This window comes from Phaethon aethereus (assembly GCF_964289735.1).
Source record: "Phaethon aethereus genome assembly, chromosome: 9".
NCBI lineage: Eukaryota > Metazoa > Chordata > Aves > Phaethontiformes > Phaethontidae > Phaethon > Phaethon aethereus.
The window spans coordinates 28,913,772-28,937,522 of NC_138585.1; the positions used below are offsets into that span (position 1 = coordinate 28,913,772).

Sequence of the window (23,751 nt, forward strand, 5' to 3'; positions counted from 1 at the left end):
AAAAGATAGGGGGAAATTTCTCAAAATCTTAGTAACTGGGTAGCCTTTTTTAGTCTATATATTGTGTGGCCATATAATTTCTAGAGAAAAATGGCACAAACATCTCAATTACATCACGTCTTAATCTGTTAAACATTTTTTTCCAGCAGTTAGTTTTCAAGAGTTTGGCTTCCTGTTGTGAATTCAGTTTTAATGGGAACCAGTTTGGTAAGCCATTGGTGAAGATTTTCAACGTAATTTTATTCCAAGATGACAAAATACTGTCATCCTTTGACAGTGATTTTTTTTTTTAAACTACTCGGTGTAGCTCACGCATCTTTCCTTAGTGCCGTCTAAATTCTAGGGCTTGTGGAGATATGGCTGTCATAGGCTTCATTCAGTGCAGTGCTCGGCTCCTATAAAAATTCAGCAAGAATTCAGGTGCTCATTCCCATTTGTGCTTTCCTGGTGAAAACTTTCCAGGTGAAAACCTTTCCGGTGAGGTCCACTGTATGATCTTGCTAATTTGTGCCTTATAAACTGCAAGACTTTTTCATTACACCCGAATACACTGCACATTATTGAATGATTTCTCAGAATACCAAAGGAAAACAACCTGTAAAACACTCTGTCAGGAGAACTGTAAACGAAAGGATTTTTTCTCATTTCTTGGCCTGTGCCATCGTGCAAGGTTTAACCGAACTTCACAAACACGAGAAAAAAAATCAGATTTCAGGTAATAAGGCGCCTTCGTTTTAATGAAAGTTGAGTACAGATAGTGCCTTAATAAAAAACTTTGTGCGACCTGGAGTCAAGAATGAGTCACACAGCTACACGTCCTAGAGGAACTTTGATAATAACACCACTTCAGCGAAGCGTTAAAAATGCTCAGTGCGTGTAAATAAAGGTGGGGATCTCGTAGGAATTGCTCATCTAAGGACAAGAAGCCTTGGGGCCAAACTGTAAGGAGAACGCTTGGGAAAAGAAGGTGTGTGAGGAAAACGTGCCCGTCTTGGTGACAAGGGGAACAACCTTGTACGACAGAGCTCACTCCTGGCCGCTCAGCCCGGCCGGACACGCCGCACGGGCGCACCGGCAGGATTTTGTACCGAACGGGTGAGAACCGCATCTACGCCCAAGGCAAGGCGCGCCATGACATCACAGGCGCCCGGCGACTACTGAACAATAAGCCTACACACAAATACGCCTATTTAACGACGACACCACCACCTACAAGCAAACGCTCTTCTTTATCGCTCAAACCTGGCTGTAATAGGAAAAGGATTTTGGAGGATTTCTGTCCTCAGACCCCAGTGTCTTCCCTTCTCCGGTGTTACTGAAACAGCAGACGTTTAAAGTACCGCTTCCCCGCACCTTTTTTTACCTGGGGAACGGACACAGCCCAACCTCCTTCCCCGTCTGGTCCCCGCCGGCAAAACCAGACGCAGGAGAGCACCGCGTTCCACACGGCGTTCCGAAACAGCCCAGCACCTTCTCCTGTGCCCCTCCGCGGCTCCCCCGCACCCCGAGCGCGGCTCTGCGGCGGCAGCCGACCCCACGGCACTTCCCCTCCGCTCTCCCGCCTCAGTCCCAACGGCCGCTGCGCGCGCTGGCGGCCGCCATTCCCCGCGGCGACGGCCCACGCAGGCAGCAGTGACGCGCGGCCCGCCGGGTGGGACGCCCCTTCCCGACCGCGCCGGCCGGGCGCCCCGCCGCCGCCCTGCCTTGGCTAGCAGGGCCTGGGCACGACACGACAGGACACGACAGGACACGACACCTGCCGGCGGCGATGCGTGCCTAGCGACGGCGGACAGCTCCCTGCGCCCCGCGGCCGCTCGGCCGAGGCCCCTCCCGCCCGGAGCATGCCGGGACCGGGGCGGAGGCCGCGCGCAGCCGCCGCTGGCGTCAGCATCGCCTGTCCCTCCCTCCGGCGGCCCGATGGTGGTGGCGGCGGCGCGCCGCGATGAGCCGCCCGTCCTCCGCCGGCCCCGGCGCTAGCAAGCCCTGCAGCAAGCAGCAGCACGCCCCGTCCCCCGCCGTGCCCGCCGCCGTCCTCCCGGGTGCCGGCGGGGCCTCTCCGCCGCCGCCTCCCCCTCCTCCGCCGCCCCCGCCGCCGCCGCCGCAGCAGCAGCAGCAGCAGCAGCATCACGAACTGACTTCGCTCTTCGAGTGCCCCGTCTGCTTCGACTATGTGCTGCCGCCCATCCTGCAGTGCCAGGCCGGGCACTTGGTCTGCAATCAATGCAGGCAGAAGCTGAGCCTCTGCCCCACATGCCGGGGCTCCCTCACCCCCAGCATCAGGAACCTGGCCATGGAGAAGGTGGCCTCGGCCGTGCTCTTCCCCTGCAAGGTAAGGGGGCTGACAGGGGCATGGGGATGGGGGGGGGGTCCCCGGACGGCCCGGTAGGGGACCCATCCCCTCTATCTTGAGGCATTCCCCACAAGATCCTAGGAAAACGTGCAATGGTCAAAAAAAAAAAGGGAGAAAAACTTTTTGGGCGTTGGCAGCTCACAGTCATGTTAGGTCCCCTCTGCAAGGACAGCGGAAAAACGTACCCCTTTGGGGTGTTTCGGTATAAACACAAGTCTGGGTTGTTTGGGTTTGTTGGGGTGTTTGTTTTTTTTTAACGCTGAAGAACTCCTTCAGCCTGAAAAACTAAATGATGTTTCACTTCCAAACCCCTGTGAACCAGCTGGGGTAGGTACAAGTGTCGGTTTTGGCCACAGCTGCACTGGCCTCGGGTTTCACGCTGAGCGGACTGAGGCGGGGAGAACAGGCTGATGCCAATGGGTTTATGTCTCGCCTTTGTTGCTACTCTGATACAGAAATATTGCAGCTTACGAGAAGACTTTAAGGAGCTTTCTCAGGTTCATCCAACATAAGCGATCGCACTTGGCGGTTTCTAGAAGGTGATGACTTCTCAGCATTCAAAATAATGCCCACACTGAAGGTACCCTAGGAGCCTGCTGCAACAGCACGTGTGACTCGTCCAGAGCCGCTGCAGACAGCAGAGCTGTAGCGCTGCAAAGTCTTCATTTTCTGCTGGTCCATGTCCCCTTCCTCTCTTTATTTCTTCCCCATTATAAGCAAGAACAGTAAAGGAATCACTTGCTGGCCTCCATCAGCCTGTTTCATGATTCTGCAGGTTTCTAAAATAAAATAAGATGATGGGAGTGCCACCAGCCTTTAAAAGCAAAACTTCTAATGATTCTAATTCGCTGAAAGTCCTGCTCTAAATTTTGTCCTAGTATTTGGCGTAATCAGTAGATACAAAGGCTAGACTTACACCCCACCTCACACCCCAGTTACTTTAACCTATGCTGGTGCTTAGTCTTTAAAAAGTGTTTTATGGAGGTAGCAGAAATTCTGTTCGTGCCTCTCATGTTAGGTCTCTGCCGCCCTCCTTTGGAAGGGTAGGGGCTGGTAGGCTGTCAGGTCAGTAATTATATCTGAATTATTCTTTTTTCAAGTTTGTTCTGTCTCAGCACTATTTCAAGTATTCAGATGAAACATTTACGTTGCTCTTAAGTGAGTTTTCTATTTAAGAGAACCAGGCGAACTGCTCTAAAGTGCATATCCTTCCTAACAGACATTTACCAGGGTGGCAGATAGGTACACGTGGGCAATGCTGAGCAGCTCCTTGTTATGTCTTCTGGACCCCTCGATGCTCATACCCCCGTAATATAAAAAGCACTTTAAAACCACAGGCTGAAGTGATACAGGAACTGCTGAAGCTGTCGCTGATGTGGAATATGAAAAGAAAATTTTAAAATATGGAACTGTCTGTGGCGAGGTGAAGAGCTGTGGTCAGGCTGGTAGTGGGAGTGATGGAGCTGGAGCGGACACTGCCAGACCTGGCAGCGCGTGGTGAGCTTTCCGGTGAGAGCTGCGAGCAGGCACTCGCAGCCACTGCCTGGAAAAGCCAGTCCCTAGCAGCAGCTTTCCTGGCCAGCCCGCAGCAGCATCGTTAAGGACGCACAAGGACTAATGACACCTCCAGAGCAAATCGGCTGTGTCGATTCCTGCAGCACAGCGTGGTTGGCAGCGAGGGCCCCATCTGCCTCAGGGGGCTGGCTGGGTTGCAACACAGGATGGCTGTCAGCGTCTCACAGAGCTGTTTCACTGCTCACCCTTGAGTGGGAGTTAACCTCACGGTGGCAATAACAGATGGAGTGCAGCGGTGGGACACTGGTCCTCTGCTGAACACAGCAACAAGTGCAGCGAGACACATGCCCAGCTGTGACCCAGTCTGGGCCCCAGGGAATACAAACAGCCAGTGCGGGTTTTTCACTGAAATGCTGGCCTAGTTCTCATTTTCTAAAGTGTCTCGTCGGTTTCATCTGTGACAGCTGGTATTTCCTGCTTGTCCTAAATGGAAAGGATGCATCCAAGACAGAGCGGCTCCCTGGACCAGAGTCCTTGCAGCCCTTCATTGCACCGAGGTACAGCTGTGCTGCCCGCAGGGTGCCAGTCTGTCCAGCAGCCGAATGGCCAGGTGAGACTCCTGCCTGCTCATGGGTAAATAAAGCATGGGAGAAAGAAGAAAAAGGCTACAAACTCTACGCTATAAAGAGGAGAAGATAAGACTTTCCTAACTTTACCTGTCAGACCTTGATTTACTCACTTGGTAACAGAAAGGTTTCTTAAGCTCTTGATTAATGGGATTGGCTTCTTTGCCCCTGGAGGTTTTCCTTCTCCATGCGTAGAGGAGCAGGCACCACCAAACAGAAATGTGTATAAGAACACCCCATGCCCCCCCAGGAGAACTGAATAGCGATTCCTGTGTCTGTCAGGCAAGTTCTGGTTCAGGTGTATCAGCTGTAAACACTTCTCCAGTTGGGCAATCTCTAAAGAGAAATAATAACAAGGTGGCTAGCACATGTCAACCAGTTAAGAAAAGAGCATTTCCAAAATACTTTACCAGTATTACTCCTGTGGCTGATGTGCTTTTCAAAGCAGTGAGCTGGAGGAGGGGGAATGATGGTGAGGTTTGCAATGGCTGAAGCAAGTGCTCGCATTGGGCAGCTCAGCATCTTGGTTATGTGACTGGGAGAGTTTTGCCTCAACCCAGTGGTATTTTGGCGTTCTCTGCAGTAACCCGAGGCACAGGTCTGTGCTGGTTGCCGGGTCAGAGACTGCAACAGGCAGGAGGCCATGGACTGGGCTCGTGCCAGCTGAGCACTTGGTTTGGTTTCTTGGTACAGTGCATGCAGGCCAGTTCAGAGCTGGGAGAGCTGTAGAGGGACTGAACCAGCAGTGGTCGGTGTGCCACACCTGGCAGCTGCCTGGTGAGATGCTAGTGCAGGCAGGAGCCCTGGGCCACGGTGTGTGGGAGGGGATGGCTGGGGCAGCACAGGGGGTGGCAGCAGCCCCTGGCCCCAGCTGCATGCAGGGGAGCCAGGCGGCACTGCTGGCCAGACATCGAGTTCCCCCGTGCCACGCTGCTGCGGTCACACGTGTGCCTCTGAGTTGTCTCGGACCCACGGACCTGAAAACATGGTGCTCACGGAGCCCCGCGTCCCAGACTGTGCCACAGTATGACCTGTGTGGGAGCCTGCGTCCTCCCTGCGCAGCAGCGTCAGCTTACGAGCTCTCCGCCCCTTGCTTGCCAGGCACCCAGAAGTTCCTCGTGCAGGCAGAGAGGTAAGTAAGTCTCTCTCTGAGCCTCTTGCCTTGCACACCTTCTCTTTTATGTGGATTTTTTCTGTCGTGTGTAATTCCTGCTCTGCTGGTTTCATTGCTCCCCAGAGCAGCTCACGTTAATGGTTTTCAGTCGTCTTGGCCCCAGAAACAGCAAGGAGCCGTCGGGGCTGTAATTCTCAGTCGGTGCTTATGTAGGTCGCAGGCAGCCAGCGGCGGGGTGACCCACTGTGCCCCTCAGTAGTGGATGTTCATCGGGTGCTGCAGCAGCACCAGGGGTTTCAGCAAGAACCACCCCGCTCCGCAGCTGGCACGCAGCAGCCCAACTGTGTGCCAGGGCTTGGCCCTGGGCTGACTCACCTGTGGTTTTCACCACCTTGAGGGAACCTGACATCAGCTTTCAGAGAGGAGGAGGGGGAGTCAGCGCTCCAGAAAAAGTGAAAGAATGGAGGGAGACAGTCGTCTGTCTGGAGGATGTCCCTGCACTTCTAGGGATAACTGTGAATGAACGGTACTAGGAATAAGTAGGACTGAGACACGATGGAGCCAACAGAAAATGGGGATTTGGTGTTGCTGTGGCTATAGCTGCTTTGAGGGTTGTTCTTCATAAAATGCTTTAAGAATTGCAGTCACTGCATGTCTGCCCTTCGCAGAGCTTCTGGAGAAAATTTTTAGGACAATTTAAATCTTAAAGTCACAGTGAAGTTACTGAAAATATGAAATGTCTTTTAGTGCTCTAAGCAGTCTTCAGAAGATTAAACTGCACACCATAAGCTCCTAATTAATGAATGACAAAAGGAATTAGTTGTTTTTGTTCATCTTTAAATAAGTGCAAGTGGAAAATAATATAAAGGTGCCCTCTAAGTTATGAAGCTGACTTAACTTGGGTATAAGTTCATCCATAACTTTGGATTGGGGGTTTGTCCAATATTGGCTATGAAAGAAAATAAATCTTACGAATTGGAAGCTACATGAAGAGACACCAGAATCCATTTTCACAGCAGTGTGAGAGATACATTGTGATGGTTAGCTGCTAAACTTGGAACTGTGACCTGGCTAACTGAGCAGCATAGGGTGGGAGAGGCGTTTCTCGATTTAACCCCTTCATCCAAAGTCTACAGGAAAGCAAGCAGAGTTGTGAGTGTTCTCTGTTTTCATCGGCAGAACTGCAGTCCTCATGTAACCACAAGTATTAGCTGAGATCTGTGCCTTTTGTGGTGGGACTTGACAAACAATGATGTTCATGCTTGAGTGATCTTGGTGTGGCCATGGAAATGACTTGGGACCAGCACTCCTTGTTTGCCCTGTGTAAAACTGCAGGCAGTTCCTGCTTGCGGTTCAGTTTACAGTAGAGTTTCCCTCCAACACACACAGGTGAGAACTAGCCCAACACTAAGGAAAAAATACCCCATAGCAAATTCAGTGTTTGTTTACACGCCGATAGCAGCCCTGTTGGCCTGCTATATGGATGGCATTTAGCCATGTGTAATAGGGGAAAAAAACCCCAACAAACCAACAACTCCTGCATAGGTACAACAGTGAATTCTCAGTGCCGTGATTGATTCAACCTAACAATAAGTTTTACTTATGATAAAGGAAATTACTTTTCTAGTTATTACATGCATTAAAAAAAAAATCTAAGTACATGGGGCTTGATTTTTCAGGGGATTGAAACCTCATTCTTACCAGGTTTCCTAGGAGTGATGATGCTCTGCATCTTGGAAGCTAGGACAGACACCTCGCATGAAGAGAGTCTTCTGAGATCCTTTAACATAGCCATCTCTCACTGGAGATACTGCCATGTTTCTGAGTCTCCAGATGGTTCTGGTCCTTTTGAAGAAAAGTGACTCCAGTAAATTCACTGTACTGTGCTCTTACACTTTGCTTTGTGGGAAATTCTTTCTGCACCTCACACCCAACACTTTGGATTTAAAAAGTGGAAGGCATAGTGAGATTGTATATAAACTAACAAGTCTTAAATAATACTAGGGTAATATTTTTCGTTTTCTTTAGACAGGTGGTAGGAGGTAGGCAGAACTGTTCTTATGTCCTTAGACCACTGCAGCTCCACATCACGTAGATGGTGACGAGCTGTGAGCTGACCATTTCCTCTTAGGAAAGAGAATACAGTGCTAAACAGCTATGGAAACAGGTGCATAATACTTTCCAGCATGGAATACTAGAAATGAGAAGGGCAGTGAAAAAGCAGAAAACAGGCAGTAGTGTCATGCCTGCACCATTAACACCGTGTGCAGCCCTGGTTCCCCATGGCAAGGTGGACATGGTAGGGGTGGAGAAGGTGTGGAGGCCAAGTAGCTCAAAGGTATTGTATAGCCTGTACACAGGGTGAGACGAAGCAGGCTTTTGAGGAGTATGACTAAGATCAATGATGTTTGCCAAGCAGCAGGAAGACAGCAAGTCAGTTTTTCCTGTTCACGGTCTCCCACCATTAGCAGGGCTCCTCACCAAATGAAACCTGCAGTGATGGGTTTGGGAACACACAAAAGCAGGTACTTCTCACAGTGAAGGGCAAAGCCATCACTGTTTGTTCATCTTGTTTTTATGCACTCCTGTCAACTTCACTGGTCGCTTTTGCGTAGACATCTGGTTTCACCCAACCAGCAGCTTGTATATCCTTACTATTTTTGTTAAGGAGGTTAGACTCAGAGCTGCTCTTTCACACATTGCATGACCGAAGTGTTAATGGGTGTATGAACATGGGAAAAACCAGGAGGCTGGTGGGGCTGGAAGCGTACATGTACCTGTGTTGAGGCATGGCAGATTGCGCGTTTGCCGTGATGGGGCTTCTGCCTTTGGCAGGAGGACGCCTTGTTTGGCTGCAGCGCCCTGCAATAAAGCCATCAGCAGAGGATTAAGCAGCAGGAACAGAAACAGTAAGTGAGGGCTCACGTTAACTGTTTACGGCTTATAAAACAAGCTCCTCCAGAATCACAAGGTTCAGTTTCTGTTCCAGTATTCCTAGTGCCGTTTGCATCATGGGTCATTTTGCACCTTGAGAATTTAACCCTTTGAGCTGAAACTTCTTGCACACATATTAGCCTGGAACTAATCATTTATACCTTGGTTATATCGCTCATCAAGGAAGTGTCAGTGTCTGTAAGCAGCAATGCACGTATGTTGTAACCTGCATGACAGCATTAGCAGTGGTGTTGGTATCGCTACAGATAGCGACAGACTAGGGGAGCTGTGCTCTTGGGGAGGATAGGAGAGACTTTTTTTCCTCTCTGTGGAGGTAGCGTGAAAGCAATATGGTCGGTGTGGACAACTGAACTGACTAGAAAAAGGAAAAGTGCCCCTGGGCATTTAAAGCAAATGAACCCTCTGATGTGCCCAAAGACATTAAGAGAAGTTGGATGGTACTTATTTGTGCGCTGGCTTTACGCTCAATGAAAAAGTGTCCTCAACAACTGTGGTGTTGAAACTGTTCCAGTGTTTAAAAAAAGCTGTGGGGAATCTGCATTTGAATTTGATGGAAGTGCTTTTGCTCTGTGATGGTAATAAGGTACACTTATTAAAAATATTTCACTCTGATAGCTGTTTGCTGAAACTAGAATCCTTTGTTCTTTTTAAAGAAAAGAAAAATCCAAACCAGGACTACTTCAGCTGATCTGGACCAATCAGATCTAACTACAAGAGCAAATCTAACTACAACTCAGCCTTACAATCCGTTTTATCTAAGTGCTTGCATTAGAAAAAAACAACCACAAAAGACAAGAAGAATCCATTTTTAAGTAGAAACAAAAATAAGTAGAGCTTAGCTCTGAATCCAGGGCTAAGTAGAAGTATCTAATGTAAAATTTGCAATGAGAACAAGAGTTCTGGTTGACAACCAGTGTTGCCAGTTGACAGGTGGGAGCAGCGAACACTAGTGCTGGTGCATTTCCTGACAGCTTGTATTTGGTCTTTTTCCAGTACGCCACAACAGGCTGCTCTCTGACACTCCATCACACAGAAAAGCCAGAACACGAAGACATCTGTGAGTATCGTCCCTACTCCTGCCCATGCCCTGGTGCCTCCTGTAAATGGCAGGGATCCCTGGAAGCTGTGATGTCCCACCTCATGCATGCCCACAAAAGCATTACCACCCTTCAGGGAGAAGACATCGTTTTTCTTGCCACAGACATTAACCTTCCAGGGGCAGTTGACTGGGTGATGATGCAGTCATGCTTCGGTCACCACTTCATGCTGGTGCTGGAGAAACAAGAGAAGTACGAAGGTCACCAGCAGTTTTTTGCAATCGTGCTGCTCATCGGCACCCGTAAGCAAGCGGAGAACTTTGCGTACAGACTGGAGCTGAATGGCAACCGCCGCCGGCTGACCTGGGAGGCAACACCCCGTTCCATCCACGACGGGGTGGCTGCGGCCATTCTGAACAGCGACTGCCTAGTTTTTGATACGGCTATAGCACACCTTTTTGCTGACAACGGAAACCTCGGCATTAACGTGACTATTTCTACATGTTGTCCGTAATGTATTTGCATAGCTGGCAAAACCAAGGCTGTCTGGACATAGTGCTTTACATTCACTAAGGGTTTTCTTTTTGTTCGGTTTTGTTTAATAATATCCAACTATGTCATCGCGTATGCTAAGGTTCCTAACTAGCCAACATTTTTAACTTTGGAGAGAAGAGGAACAAGAGTGCCCTACAAGTAATATGAGTAGGAAAAGGTTTTTTAAATTCTTGGGTGCCTTAGGAAGATTCCCCACACACAGTCACCTTTTTTAATTTAATTCTATTTTATTTAAAGAGTGCTTCCATTAGACATGTGGCTTAAGAGACTTGAAGTACTGCATTCCTGTTTGGAGCGCACCTAAAAGCCCTTTCAGCAGGATCAGAGACATGCTCTCTCACTGGTGAATTCTAATAACAGTTTTTAGTAGGTGGGAAAGAAATCCAAGCAACCTCTCACCAGAGAAGTTGTGACTCAAAGGGGAACAATAGGTACTTCAGTGCTGATACTCCATTTCCTGCTGCCTTACTAAAAAGGGGTGGGCATTGGATCATTTGCTGTGTTCTGAGAAGAAAAAGGGGGAGGCGGGGCATGGGTAAAGCAGGGCAGGTTTCACAGAACGTGGGAATTGCTCCTGTCCGTTTCGGCAGGATCATGAGCCCAGCACACCGCACAGCCACTCGCAGCAGGATACAGGTGAAAGCAGGAGGCACACATCTAATGTCTCTCAAACAGCTAGAGCCAGTAACATAGAAATATACTCAAGCTGTCCACATGCAGTTTCCCTTGGAGACGTACTTGACTATTGATTATTGCAAAAGACTAATAATATAGCAAGAGCTTTATGGCCAGTGTTGTGTCATTTGCTATTTAAGTTTTGTTGCCATATTTACTTTTATTTTGTAATAAATATTTTGCAAAAACTACATTGCATAGCAATCTGTGCTAACATGCGCGTACGTGGCAGTAGCTGTTGCTTCCTGGTTACTTCGCGTGCTCTGCCTTGCTGGATCTGCTGGGCTTCCCCCAGCACAGGCTAGCTCACCCCGGCGAGCAGTGGGACACCTGAGGGGTTGCTCGCACCCGCCCAGCCCTGCTGCCTGAGAGGGCCCCTTTGCAGCACAAGCAGGAGAACTGGGTGGAGAGTCAAGTCCCAGTGGCAACAAGTGACAGCCTGACTCGTGCAAAACTGAAATCGCAGTCTGTCACCGAAGCTGAATCTGCCTGCAGCTCCCCCTCTGCGACCAGAACCTTCTGTCTGAATCACTCAATACTAGCTCCACATATGGCTTTGCTGAATATTAAGACGTTTGCCATTTGCAAGAGGCAATGAGTTGTGAGGCGATACAGTCTGCTGAGTTATTCAGCGGTAGGAAGCCTCACGATAGTGGAAAACTACACGTGAAGTGACAGATGAAGCTTGGTGTGAATAAATATAATGCATAGGGAGGAAAAACAGTCCTAACTGCATCCCTCTTGATGCAGAGCTCTTCGGAGTTATGTCAGGACCCTATGCAAACGTCACCCAGTGCCTGGTAGCAGTCCCCAGAAAAGCACACAACAGAATGACAAGTGAATGGCATCAGTGAAGGAAACCTTGTTCCAGCCTTGAGAATTTGGAAGTGACCACAGAAAAACCCTCCCGATGAATTACTCTAACCTTTTCGTATTCAGTTCCTCTAAAGATCCTGCACTGGATCTCATTTACATTGTGCTGGCAGAACTTCAGCAGCATCAGCCGAGTGAACTAATTTACTCCTGCTTAAAGCAGGATCAAAGTCAAGCTCTGGCTCTGACAGGCATTGACGCCTGTGCTTTCAGCAGAACTTGTTAAGCAAGAATTCCTAAGGATTTGATTCATTTTCCCATATTTCAGCAACATTTATAGTGGAAGATAATTTTTCTTACTGACAGTTGGGACACGAGGTTTTTTGTGTAAAACAAAATTCTGAAACATGTCTTTGATTATAGCAGGATTAATGAAATTAATTACTCCAATCAGCCCCATTAGATAAGTTAACACGCATTATTTCATTAGGTCTTTCCACACCATTCGGTTCTGAAGAAACAGCAAACTTTTGTTATATCCCGCAGCAAAAAAAACCCCAACACCCTCTATCTTTTCTGACTGAAACTGAAATTAGGATAAGGAATACCTCAGCTGGTACTGCCAAACAGTGATGTGTTTACTCTTCAGATTAGTGAATGAGCAGGTGACATTCATTCCAGGACTTGAGCAAAGCATTTCAGGTTTTCTTCCTGATACGGCCGGGCACAGTACAGCTGGTCCGACTTCCCGAGAGTGATGTCCGAGGGCCAGAGGCAGGAGGGGCTTGCAGGGCACCAGCATCTTGCCAAGGTAAGTGGCGGCACATCAGTAAATGTGTGAAAGTTCCTCAGAACATTCAGGAAAAGCTACTGAGGCCAGCCTGGTTTTCTTAACAAAATACCGGTTCAAAGCAAACGGACTTTGAAACGTGTGGTGAAACGTACCCAGAGAAAACCCTGCCCAGGAGCCAGCAGCAGCAAGGGAGCCACGGCAGGCAGGACCCCTGCCGCAGGCAGCTCTCCCACCGCCCAGCCAGGCACCAGCAACCGGTGTGCCTCTCGGCTCTACTCCAACGCCGCCCGGCAGCGGTTAACCGCAGAGGCGATACGCACAACCGAGAGTTGTGCCTGTGAAGCAGTTTTTCCTGTTGAGTTGCTACACTATATTGTTGGCAGTTCTCCCTAAAAATAATTTCCACTTTAAACGCTAAGAAAAATGCAAAAACTCCTAGGGACTAATGAATTTATGGCAAGAGTACGGCACAACTTAAGTGGTTCCCGCCTGCGGCTGTGCCAGCGTTGGGCCGTGTGCCGTTAGGACCGCCACTTGCCTCCACCCACGCCGCAGCACTGGCCGCGCTGCAGCCAGGAGCGAGAGCTGTGGCAATACCAGGATCTCGCCAACCGACCGTGGAAGCAATCTCCCAGGACCTCCATGCAACGGGGAGCTATCTGCACCAGCTGAGCACTGACACCACTGGCTGCACCTCAACTTATTCTTTCAATTTAAAAAAATGGGTAGGAATTACTTATTCTGCTGTACAACTCATGTTGAGACAACTGCAAATTCTTACAAAGTCCAGATAACGTAGCACATACGCGTTGTCCTAAGGTGAATCTAAAGCCTGCGTTTGCAAACGACGCGTCTGAAGAAAATCGCCTGCTTTCATTCTCCAGGCTGTCAGTGCAAATTCCGCGGAGGGATGCAACGGCGCCGGTCCCAGGGAGCCACCGGCACAGGCGCGTAACAGGCACAGGACACACATGGCACGTCAGGCCGGGCTCTGCAGCCCGCGCCTCACCCTCAGCCCCGCCGCCCTTCCGTGCCAAAGGCTGCTCTGCCCGCCATGGCGGGCACGCGGGCGGCGCCCCGGCCCCGCCTTTCCGAGGCGCCCGCCGCTCACACCGCGGAGAAGCCGGCGCGGGCCGTGCCTCGCTGGGCGCCCGGGGGGCCGGGCCCGCCGCCCCCGCCGCTCTTCAGGCGGAGCCGCCCCGGCAGCCCCCGCGTCCGCCGCGTTGCCATGGAGACGGCGCGCGCCAGCGCCGCCGCACGAGGCCGGGGCCGGGAGCGGGGCCGGGCCGTGCGGGACAGCGCGGGGAGACGCCTCTCCGCTGCCGATGGCGTGGGCGCGCCCGGAGCGAGGCCGGACAGGCCGGTGGAGGCGGCTGCGGGGGAGCTCGAGGTAAGGGAGCTCCCCGGCCGGCGGGCAGGGCCCCGCGGTTCTCCGCTGCACTCCGAGCACTGCACCGGCCCGGTCCCCCGAAAGCTCGCGGGGAGGAAAGCGGTGGCGAAGCCGAGGGCTGGGCTGCGGCCCGCTGGCCCGAGAGGTGCCTCTTGACAGCCCTCGGGTGGGACCCTCAGCCACAGCTGCAGAACTGTAGCTAAGACCCACCTGTGATATAAAGTGTTTGGATTGTTAATTAAATACATTTGGAAAAGTCTCCTTCGTTAGTGTAATCATCAAGGGCAACTGCTTTGAAGTCATTGTGTGTGACTAATAGGTGGGTTTGTGTCTTAAATTAAGGGAAATGGAAGCATCGGGCAGTGTCGAACCCGTCGCAATGCAGGAGCTGTCAGGAATTTCAGTGTCGGTGCAGACAGAAGGTAGCTGGCTTCATGAACACGCCTACAGAAAATCAAGTAAGAAACAGCCTTCTTCAAGAAGGAGGTTGCTCATTTGTCTTTCACTCAAGCTGCCTCGTACCCCAGTGTCTTTTGTAGAAGACGCCTAGCTTTGCGATTTCCCAGAGATCCTTTTGCAAAGTGGTGGCAGACTCGGGAGCAGGAATCCCCCTCGGCGGTCCCCTCGTTAACCTCTCTGCAGAGCCACCTCTAAATGAACCTCTGGGCCCCCGTTAAGTGTGCAGGAACGCTCTGCCAGCCAGCAGGCGTAGAAGCGCTCAGCAGATGGCAGAAGTGGCATATTGTATTCCCGTGAGAGCTGCTGGCAAAGCCTCTAAGGCAAGCTGAAAATATATCATTTTTCCTCCTCTTGCTCTGCTGAGTCATCCCAGCACGTGACCGAGTAACCAGCTCCTGCGCTTGCCCGCTGAGGTACAGCAGAGTACCGGAGCACACAGCATATTAGTGGTAGTTGCTGCCTGATCCCATCCCTCTTGGGCACCACATCGAACAGCCTTTGGGCTTCGTTTTCAATGCCAGGCAGCTTTCCTCTGTCAGAGAACGTCTCCCGCATCTCATGTGCCTCTGAGAGCAGGAGGAGTGACCAGGGACACAAAACACAGCACACCAGCTGAAATTACTGGGGAAAGCTGTGTACAGATCCATCCCAATAGAAAGGGGACATGCACAGCCCACGACAGAGAAACATTGCTCTCTTCTAGCCCTTGGAGGACGTTTGTTTGGAAATGCGCTGTGAATGTGTTTGCAGGAGAAAAATGTTATAGGCTTTGTACTTTGAGTGGAGCTTCACAAGTCCTTGGGATCACTGTCACTGTAGCGATCAAAGTACAGAATAACCAAACTTGTGCCAGTGGTAAATCATCTACCTGGGTTTGGAAGCAGCAGCGGTAGGTAGAGATGATACAGAAGCTGCAAAGCCCATTACAGAGGGCAGAGTACGAATGTGGAGCGTCTGTCCTCGCGGAGCCCTGCGCCCCGGGTACCAGGCATCCCTGCGTCCCTCAGTGCCATGGTGCAGCCAGAGCCGTGCCCCGGCTGTGCAGCTCCACTGAAGCACTTTGCACTCCCTGAAGTCACTTCTTCTCAGGTGGGGTTTATGGTCGGTTACTCTCTGTGACACAGCTTGATTGCAGAGGGTGATAACTACTCCTCTTTGGACTGCAATTTAAAAAAACAAAGTTCAAGCAAACTAGCAGCCACATCATTCAGCCTTCTAAAAGTATAAGCGACTCCCATAGCATTGCCTTCTGCTCTTCCTCCTTCCAGGCGCATTCCCAAGCTGTGGTTCCCACTGCAGGCCCAGGAGCTGGGTCTTGGCCCAGGGCTGTTGTGATTTTTACCCCATCCTTTTTAAATACACATTCTGATTTTTTCATACTTTCTAAAGAGAAGGACTTGTAAAGGATTTGGTATTTCAGCCTGCCTAGAGTTTCATCTGGCTGAGTGTTTTCTGGAAAGCAGAAGCAGCTTACCTAGAAGGGCAAGACAAATTGGGTGGCAACAAGGGGAACTGACTTTCAAGATTAAAAGAACTAGGAATGTGTTTAGTTTGCCTGAAGGGGAGGCTACAGCAGCTGGCATGCTGGCCATGTTGATGTTCAAACAGAAGGTGATGCATATGGGACAGCACACAGTTGTGCACCCGAGGCGGCTGGACATCAGTAGCACTGGCCACTGAGAGGGAACCTGGGGCTGCTGAGGACAGTGATAGACACATGCTCATCTGAGATGTTTCCTGTCACCCCAAAGGCCAAAAAATCCTTCGTTGCACTCAGGCAGAATGGACCGCATTTGGAAAAAGAGAAAAAACTTCAATCGTCCCTACAGCTCTTTCTTCTTAGGCTGGAAATGCTCTAGAGGATAATGCAATATTAGAGTAGTGCTACAAGTCACTGACCCCAAGCAACAGGCCGTCTCCATGACTTCAGTGGGACAATTCTGTAAAGCCCTCATCCAATGTCAATGCCCAGTTCCAGCCCCTCAGGCATTTGGGAAGGGTCACACGAAGAATCAGAGCTGCCCTTCTGAAAGCATAGGACCATGTCTGGCAAGGTCTCGGGCAGCTGACGTGGCTGGTGAGAAAAGGCTGGTGTGCTGAAAAAGGAACAAAACAAATGTGTCTAGAAGATAAGCTTTCTGAGAACACAGCACCGCTGTTCAGTAATTCTCAGTATTGCTGTTGCTTGCAGCCCTGTCAGAAGAGTTCAGCAGCTTAGAGGTTTTGTGCGACACGGAGGTAAGGACTCACCCAGGTTGTATATATACATTTTATGCCTCATGGTTTTACCCCTGAACAAAGATATGATTCCACATTGCTTTTGGTATTTTCCACTTTGAGTTTAAAGAAGACTTTGTGAAGCTGTTCAAGAAATCGCTGCGCACGCTCCCTTCTGTTGGCCTGCCTACCCTTCTGGCCTACAGACCTGAATCGTCACGAGAAAACATACAGATTGAGGTGAGTCCATTTTAATTCCTATGATTCCCATGTAGGAAAAATAAAAATAACACCTTTTGCCAAGCCAGTCCAGGAGTTCCTTTATGAAAGGGTTTTTCTTCTGTGAGGCTGTTGAAACGATGTTTGTTGTGGACACCTAAACAGTAAGAGGCTGTGCAACTCCTCTCCCCACTGCTGCAGCCTATGTTGATAATTTCCTAGCCAAAGATTTTTCCCTTTGGCTAAAACAGAGATACAAAATTCATATAAATACTGGGTATACAGTCAAAGAATACAAGCAGGGTGCAGAGTTCCCCATAACCCTTAGCAGAGCAAAGTCATCAGAGAGTTAATCCTAGGCATGAGGTGAGGAGCAAGGGAATTTCCAGGAACTACGCTCCAGAGAAGCCAAGTATTTAAAATTAATCTGTTCAGAACAGGGTTTGAATGAGAGTGCTAAACACATAGTATAGTAAAGGAAGTGTAAGTGAAGCGCACCAGCTAAGCGGCCCGGAGCAAGCACCCTACACCCCCTGCTGCTGCCGCTGGATGGCTGCTGTCCTTCCGAGGAGCGCTGAGCTAGGTGTGCTCCCTTGGGAGCAGAGGCATTAGGCACGAAATTCAGCAGCATGCTCTCGGCAGCTGCATCTTCTATAACTCAGTTTCAAACTGCGTTTTCAAAAAATAGATATTTCTTTCAGAATATCTAGTACCCATCCTCAAAATATATCCTGCAGCAGCCCTGATTTGCATCTGGTCAAATATGCTCAGCTCTTTTGTCAACAAAACTGCTGGTGGTTCCTCATTAAATTCCCCACAGATTTACCTGTGATCAACAGTGCAACAATCAGGGAGCTTTTTCTCTCCAAAGCCCCAAGCAATGTATTTGAAAGGGTTAATGCATCAGAGTATTCAACTATAGCGTTCTGTATGCTCTGAAGCTTTCCCTTGGAAGGAATGGGCCTCATAAATACTACGACAGTCATTCAATTTCTCTGAGGGTTTTTATTTATTTACTACAGATCAGATTTTCTTTTTGGTGGTTTCCTGAACCTAGTATCTTGAGTTGAATGGTTCTAAGATATCACAGACACAGATCTGTTTTTCTGCATTTTGAGCAGAACTCTCTTTCCCCAAGATAAAATGAGGATCTGTGCACTGAAACTGTATTTCCATCCTCCCCGTGTTCTCTCTTCCCACCTCCACTTCAGACAGAGGAGGACTCTGCTCCGAGGTGTGAGTACTGTGGCAGCTTGCTGAAGCAGCTCCCTTCCTTCGAAGACGTTTGCTCACCGCCACAGGATTACGAATCAGTAAGCTGGTGGGAAAGATTAGCAGAGGTTTGCTGTGGAAAGGCCCACCCGTGTGGCACTGTTCTTCTGCCTTCCAGAAATTCTGCTGTGAGCGTAATCGAGACCTCTACGAGTTCATCGTAAATGAGAGGAAGACCCACGAAGGCGCCCGGAGTGTTCCCATTGCTGTCGGCTCCCATGAATCCCATGGCACCGAAGCTGACAGACTGCTGTCAAAGGAGAGAGCATACCAGAGGTACTGGGAAACGACTACAGGGAGGACTGGGGATCAGGTCTGTATAAGGAACAGCAGGCGACTCCAGAGGGAAAAGAAGCATTAAGAAAGTGCAACTGCAGCAAGAGGGAATGACAGAAGAAAAAATTTGCTTTAGGCAACACAGGTTCATATTCTGTCTGGACCCTCTTGGCTTTTCTCTTATCAGGCTGTATGAGAAGGTGGCAAGGTATGTGGTAAGTAAAGCATTAATTCTACTGCTGACCGATGATGACAAATTGTGTTTGGTAGAGCCAAAAGCATAATTGCAGCTGTGGGAGTGATAATATTTAGGTCTAGCTTTTACCTCAGGTGCTGAAACAAAGCTTGAATTTGTATTTCTCTATTTTGATGCATAAACTGTGACATGCATTTGGATTCCAATTTCCATGGTCACGAGAACTGTGCAAGTTTGACTTCTGATGGGCTGTTTAGCAGGAGGCCCAAAGCTTATACAAACATCTAAGCCTATGGAATAGGCTTAAAGGAAAGTAAATCAGCATACCTGGAAGTAAACTGCTCCTTTTCTTGAAGATCCTTTGCAGCCTCATGGTGCGAGTACCTCATATTATGTACAGAGCATAAACAGAAGTCATTGTCAGACACTGTGAAATTTAGAGGAGCTAGATAAGAAGGATAGTGAAAATACTTTTGGAGATTACCTGTTTTCTTGATCTTGTGGGCATCTTTTACATAAAATCTTGATACAAAATCCATTACGATGTTTAGTTCTGCTATCGGTAGAGCTGATCCCATTGCAATCACAGAGTCTGTTCACCGAAATCTCTGCATGGAAGCAATTCCTTTTTGCTGAGATATTATTATTTTGGTGATATTCCATTGCCTCTAACTGTTATTTGCAATTATGCAAGTGGAGAGAAAAACAGGCTCAGAAACTTGTGTTCCCATGGCAAGGATATCCAGTACTTCTAGCTTTCCAAACGGGATATACGAAATGTCCATGCGAACACTTTCATTTTCCAGGCAGCAGGAGAGACAAATGGCCAGACAGTTAGCTTTCCTGGCAGCACAGCCGACGAGCGCAGCTGAATGTGAGTTTGCATTTCCTTATGTGTTTATTTGTCCATTTATTACAACAATGAATTCAGTGGAATTGCTTGTCTCCAATGCTCTCTAATTGCGCAGGAGGATTTATAGTGACATGCTAGTTCAGTGTCAAGTGTGCAGTCACGTTAAATTAGATACTGCCATATTAAACAATCCCTCACATGAAAAACCAAAAGCAATTACATTCCCATTGCACAGAAAGGATCTCCTTGCTGTGACTTTCAGTATTCATTCTGAACATTTCAGCTGAGATGCACACAAATTGACTTTAGAGAACAAGAAGCTGGCAAAGCCAAGCCCTTGGAAGGTAGGAACTGCCAGAATTAGGCTGATCTACGTTTTGCCTCATCAGGGGAATACTCCACTAATTCCTAGCCCAGGCCATGGATGACTGAGCAGCCCCTTGGATGTATACAACATCAAAGACATTTAGACTAAGAACAGATGAATTAGATTTACAATATGGGCATAATTTCACAGAGGATGGAACTAGATTTACAATATGGGCATAATTTCACAGAGGATGGCAGGGCACCAAGGATTTCAGACCATGAGTCCTCCAGAGCATGAAGCTCTGAATGATATCCAAAAAAGTAATTCTTTACTCACACAGATGTGTATATATGCATAGTTAAAAAACCGACATCTTTTTTCATAATCCTGTTCTCTGAAATAATAGCTGAACAGTTTGGACTGTCCGTGTTAGATAGAAAATACCCTGAGACAGACTCCAGGATGAGGGAGGAATTTCAGGCAATTTCAGACAGAAATGTCCACTCCCCCAAGTTACAGCCTCCCGGCAGAGGTGCCAGGCAGCCCCAACATCGGCGCTGCCGGCCCTACCCGACGCACACAAACCCTCCCTTTGCTCTCCAGGTTCAAATCAAGCTGGCACGATTTCCTACCGGCTTTCTCAGGAGCCCCCATCGCCAGAGGGCCGGACGCTGGTGCCTGGTGGGGGAGCAGCAAAGCCCCAGGAGGAGCCCATCTCCTTCAGCGTCACCTGCTGCGATTTCGCCCTTGTGGGTGGGAAGGCAAGTAGCTGCTGCCTGATGGCGACGGGCTGCCCCTCCGCTGTGTCCGCAGCCCTGAGCGGCTGGAGCCTGGCACCTGCCTGCCTTCACAGGGCAGCCGGTGCAGCACTGCCCTCATCCATTTTATCCTTTCTTTTCAAATCTTAGGTAGTGAAGCATGGATTGTTGGAAAAATACTACAAACATGGAGGGAAATTCCTTACCATGCTTCCAGATGGAACAGCACAGTTGTTGTATCCTTTATGGGGTTCATTTGCCTGCATTAGTCCAGGGGTTGTAACTGTAATTTTAAGCGTGTCCTAGTCTGATTTAACACCAAATAACCTGGGACATTACTCATGCTCGCTTTCACTGGCTGGAAAAAAGCAGTAGTGAAACCACTTACATAGCTCTTGGTCTGAAGTTTTTCAGATCGGCCAGTAACTTCGATGAAGGATGGGTGCTTTTGTCTAATACCCAGCTTAAGAAGTGCACTGGCCCAGGGTTCAGACCCACTCCCGAGCTCTGGCCACCCATGGAAGGGCACTGCTGGCCGAGTGGTCCCTGCAGCGTGGGCTCCAAAACCGCTCAGCCCTGTCATTCACCCAGGGACAAACACACACGTTTCCCACCGGCACCGCACTGACATCTCTGTCCTGCGCACAGGAGTACGTAAGTGGTGCAAAGACAAACTGAAATTACCAGTGTAACTAAGGGTATGGTTTGAAGAAATAAAAATGTGGCAGTTTCACCAAAGGACCCCATAGCTTTCAGGCTGCCTTTGCCATTATTTAAGCCATAAGATTTTAAGCCACCCACATTATTTTTCCTTACTGTGGCTGACTTCTGAGCCAGGGGCGTATGAAAGTGTACCTGAGCTCTGCCACCAAAGCCAATGGGCTTGAGACTGCTCTGCCCTCCAGGCTGCCTTCATCCCAACGATGCTGCCAGTTGCGGCGGTGGCAAATGGCAAAGTGCCATAAACGCGTCTGCTCACAGCAGCAAGTCTTGCTGGAGGGAAACCCGTGAGACAGAAAGTACCTGTTGTTTGGGTACGTTCAAGTCAGGTTTCTGGGGCAAGGGCCTTTTTCCCCCTGGTTTGTTTTTTTCTCTGGACAATAATACCTGCCCTTGTTTTCTGTGCTGTTATCCTTTGCGAGGCTTGTACTTTCAATTGTAAGCATTGTCCAAGAATGTGTCTTTAAAATAAGCTTGCTAAGCGGTTCTGCCTGGGTTATTGGCTAGAAAACAACAAAAATGTGTTCTGTATCTCTAACTGCTCTTTTGTCAGTGCATACAGAATACTTCAGTGTAGGCGAAAAGCACCGGCAGCGTCCCAGGTCACACTGGCAGCACACCACCATTCTGTGTTTAACACAGTGATCTGGGCAACACGTCAATTTTTATACTCCAAAGTAGCATTCTGAAATATTTAGTATGTAATAATCGACCAACCAGACAGAGGTTATGAACACCTTATTTGATGACAGCTATCCATCTGGAAATCTGGCAATCATTGTCGTACGAGAGAAAAAACAGCTTATTTGCATAGTACAGGAAGACAAGCCAGACAACGCTGAAATACAAGCTGTATTTAAGTCCAACGGCAGAAGTACTTGCTATTATCCGAATGGAGCTGTGTGGTACGTTCAAGTTGGTGAGAGCAGTTTTGCTCTCCACTGTGAATTTAAACTTCAAAGGTCATAAAGGGTATTTTCAATAGCGTTCAAAAATTTAGAAGACAAATATAGCAGCTCGTGGTCCCTGCTTCGAGTGCCTCCCAGAGGGGCAAGGCTACCCCACCTGTGTCTTGGGAGGCAGGGGTTAGACCCTGAACTAGCTGCGCCTCAGTCCCATCCGTCTGGGGAATGAGGGACACCAGCTGTGGGAGCTGGGGTTGAGCTTTGCATTTCCTCTCTCTTAGGATAAACATGAACATTCAGGGAGGGCAGTATTTGGACCAAGCAGGCAGCAGGGTAAGAAGGTGGATATGGCCCAACAGCATCATGTCATCTGGACCCCAGGTCCCGCTGAGCCCCATCTTCATCTCCTTGAACCAGCATGTGGGGGTCAGGATCCTGGGCCAGGACAAGATCACCGTTTCCTTCCTCGCCATGGGGCAACAGGCAAAATTCAACGTGGGAACCAAAGTGCGGGTATTTCTCAAGCGCACAGGCAGCTCCACACAAAGCCACTCCCCACAGTAGGAGCAAGGCAGCCAGGGAAGCTCCCATCTGTGGGGACGCACGCTCATCCCATGGTGGGAGCTCCCCATGTTACCCCATGGTCATGCCCCCCGGAACGGCAAACATTGGAGGTGTATCCATGCTCAGTCCCATGCAGATGGGGGGCTTGCCAGCCCCAGCAGCCCTTGGCTCTCTGCAAGGGCCTGCAGAGTGCAGGAAGCACTCTGGGGCAGGTCCCCGGTGTCCCTGGCTATGTCCCCGAGGGTCACCCTGGCTCTGCCACGGGGAGGAGAGCCACGATCCATGTGGGCAGGCTGCATGGCAGCTCCCTTCCTCCATGGGCTTCTGCCACCGGGGCAGGTTTGTCTGCTGGGGCAAGACCAAAGCCCCGGAGCCCCATCCCGCGCTGCTGTGGCTCTGCTGACACCATTCACCTCCACTCCCCAGGTCAGTGACATCGGTCGGCTGCCTCCCCCCGCCCAGCTGGGTGAAGACGAGCTCCTGCTGCTTGCCTTCAGGGTGAGGATTCTGCGGCTCTTCGACAGACTGCGTGAATGCTTAAACTTTCCTTCTAATGAGCAATGGAACAAAATTAGGCCTCCAGCGTACCTTATCACACAGACTTTAAAGATCTTACAGCTTTGTACAACTTCTGACATAAGCGATGAGCTACGCAGCTCCGTCAGGGCGATAGTAAATGCTCAAATCTGACCAGCATCTGTGGTATGTGAAGGCACAATGAGCCAGAGATGCTCCCTGACGCTGCAGCACCTGCACACACGCAGCGAGGTTTCACCTGCAGCCCCGCGCTGCCATGGTGCCAATTAAAGGGCAGCCCATTCTGCACAGCCCCTCTCCCGGGGCCATCCCACCCCAGAGGGGGTCTCCTGTGGGGCAGGGATCACTAGAGCACATTTTCTTGTCAGCCCACACTGAAGTGCATCTTGGCCATGGAGGCACGAAGAGCGGTTTTGCTTGGAGTAAATCCATGCTTGATGTCAGCACGTTGCTCCTGAGCAACCTCCCTCCTTTCCCAGCAAGAAACCAGCCCAGGGTGACCAGTTGTTTCAGCGCGTGAATGGGGCACATAGAAGGACACAGAGCACAGCCAAGTCACAGCCTGTGACAGGTATACGGGGAGGGGTGCTTGCTCAGAAGTCACCCGCACAGGCACCGCTCTGCGCAGCCAGCACTTCTGCC

At 49.7% G+C, this 23,751-nt stretch overlaps 2 protein-coding genes across 2 annotated transcripts; both read left to right on the forward strand.

Moving 5' to 3' along the window:
* Window positions 1-1,850: 1,850 nt before the first annotated feature.
* SIAH2 (siah E3 ubiquitin protein ligase 2) lies at window positions 1,851-10,111 on the forward strand (the record flags this gene model as incomplete). The annotated part of the gene is made up of 2 exons (XM_082003635.1): window positions 1,851-2,329; window positions 9,554-10,111. The coding sequence occupies exons 1-2, from the start codon at window positions 1,943-1,945 to the stop codon at window positions 10,109-10,111; spliced, it is 945 nt and encodes a 314-aa protein (XP_081859761.1). The 5' UTR covers window positions 1,851-1,942.
* Window positions 10,112-13,487: 3,376 nt separating this feature from the next.
* ERICH6 (glutamate rich 6) lies at window positions 13,488-23,262 on the forward strand (the record flags this gene model as incomplete). Its single annotated transcript, XM_082003755.1, has 12 exons — window positions 13,488-13,823; window positions 14,143-14,281; window positions 16,474-16,520; window positions 16,623-16,739; window positions 17,930-18,031; window positions 18,109-18,266; window positions 19,269-19,336; window positions 20,229-20,390; window positions 20,538-20,619; window positions 21,856-22,008; window positions 22,290-22,521; window positions 22,999-23,262. 12 exons carry the CDS (start codon window positions 13,488-13,490, stop codon window positions 23,260-23,262), a joined length of 1,860 nt encoding a protein of 619 aa, XP_081859881.1.
* Window positions 23,263-23,751: the final 489 nt, after the last annotated feature.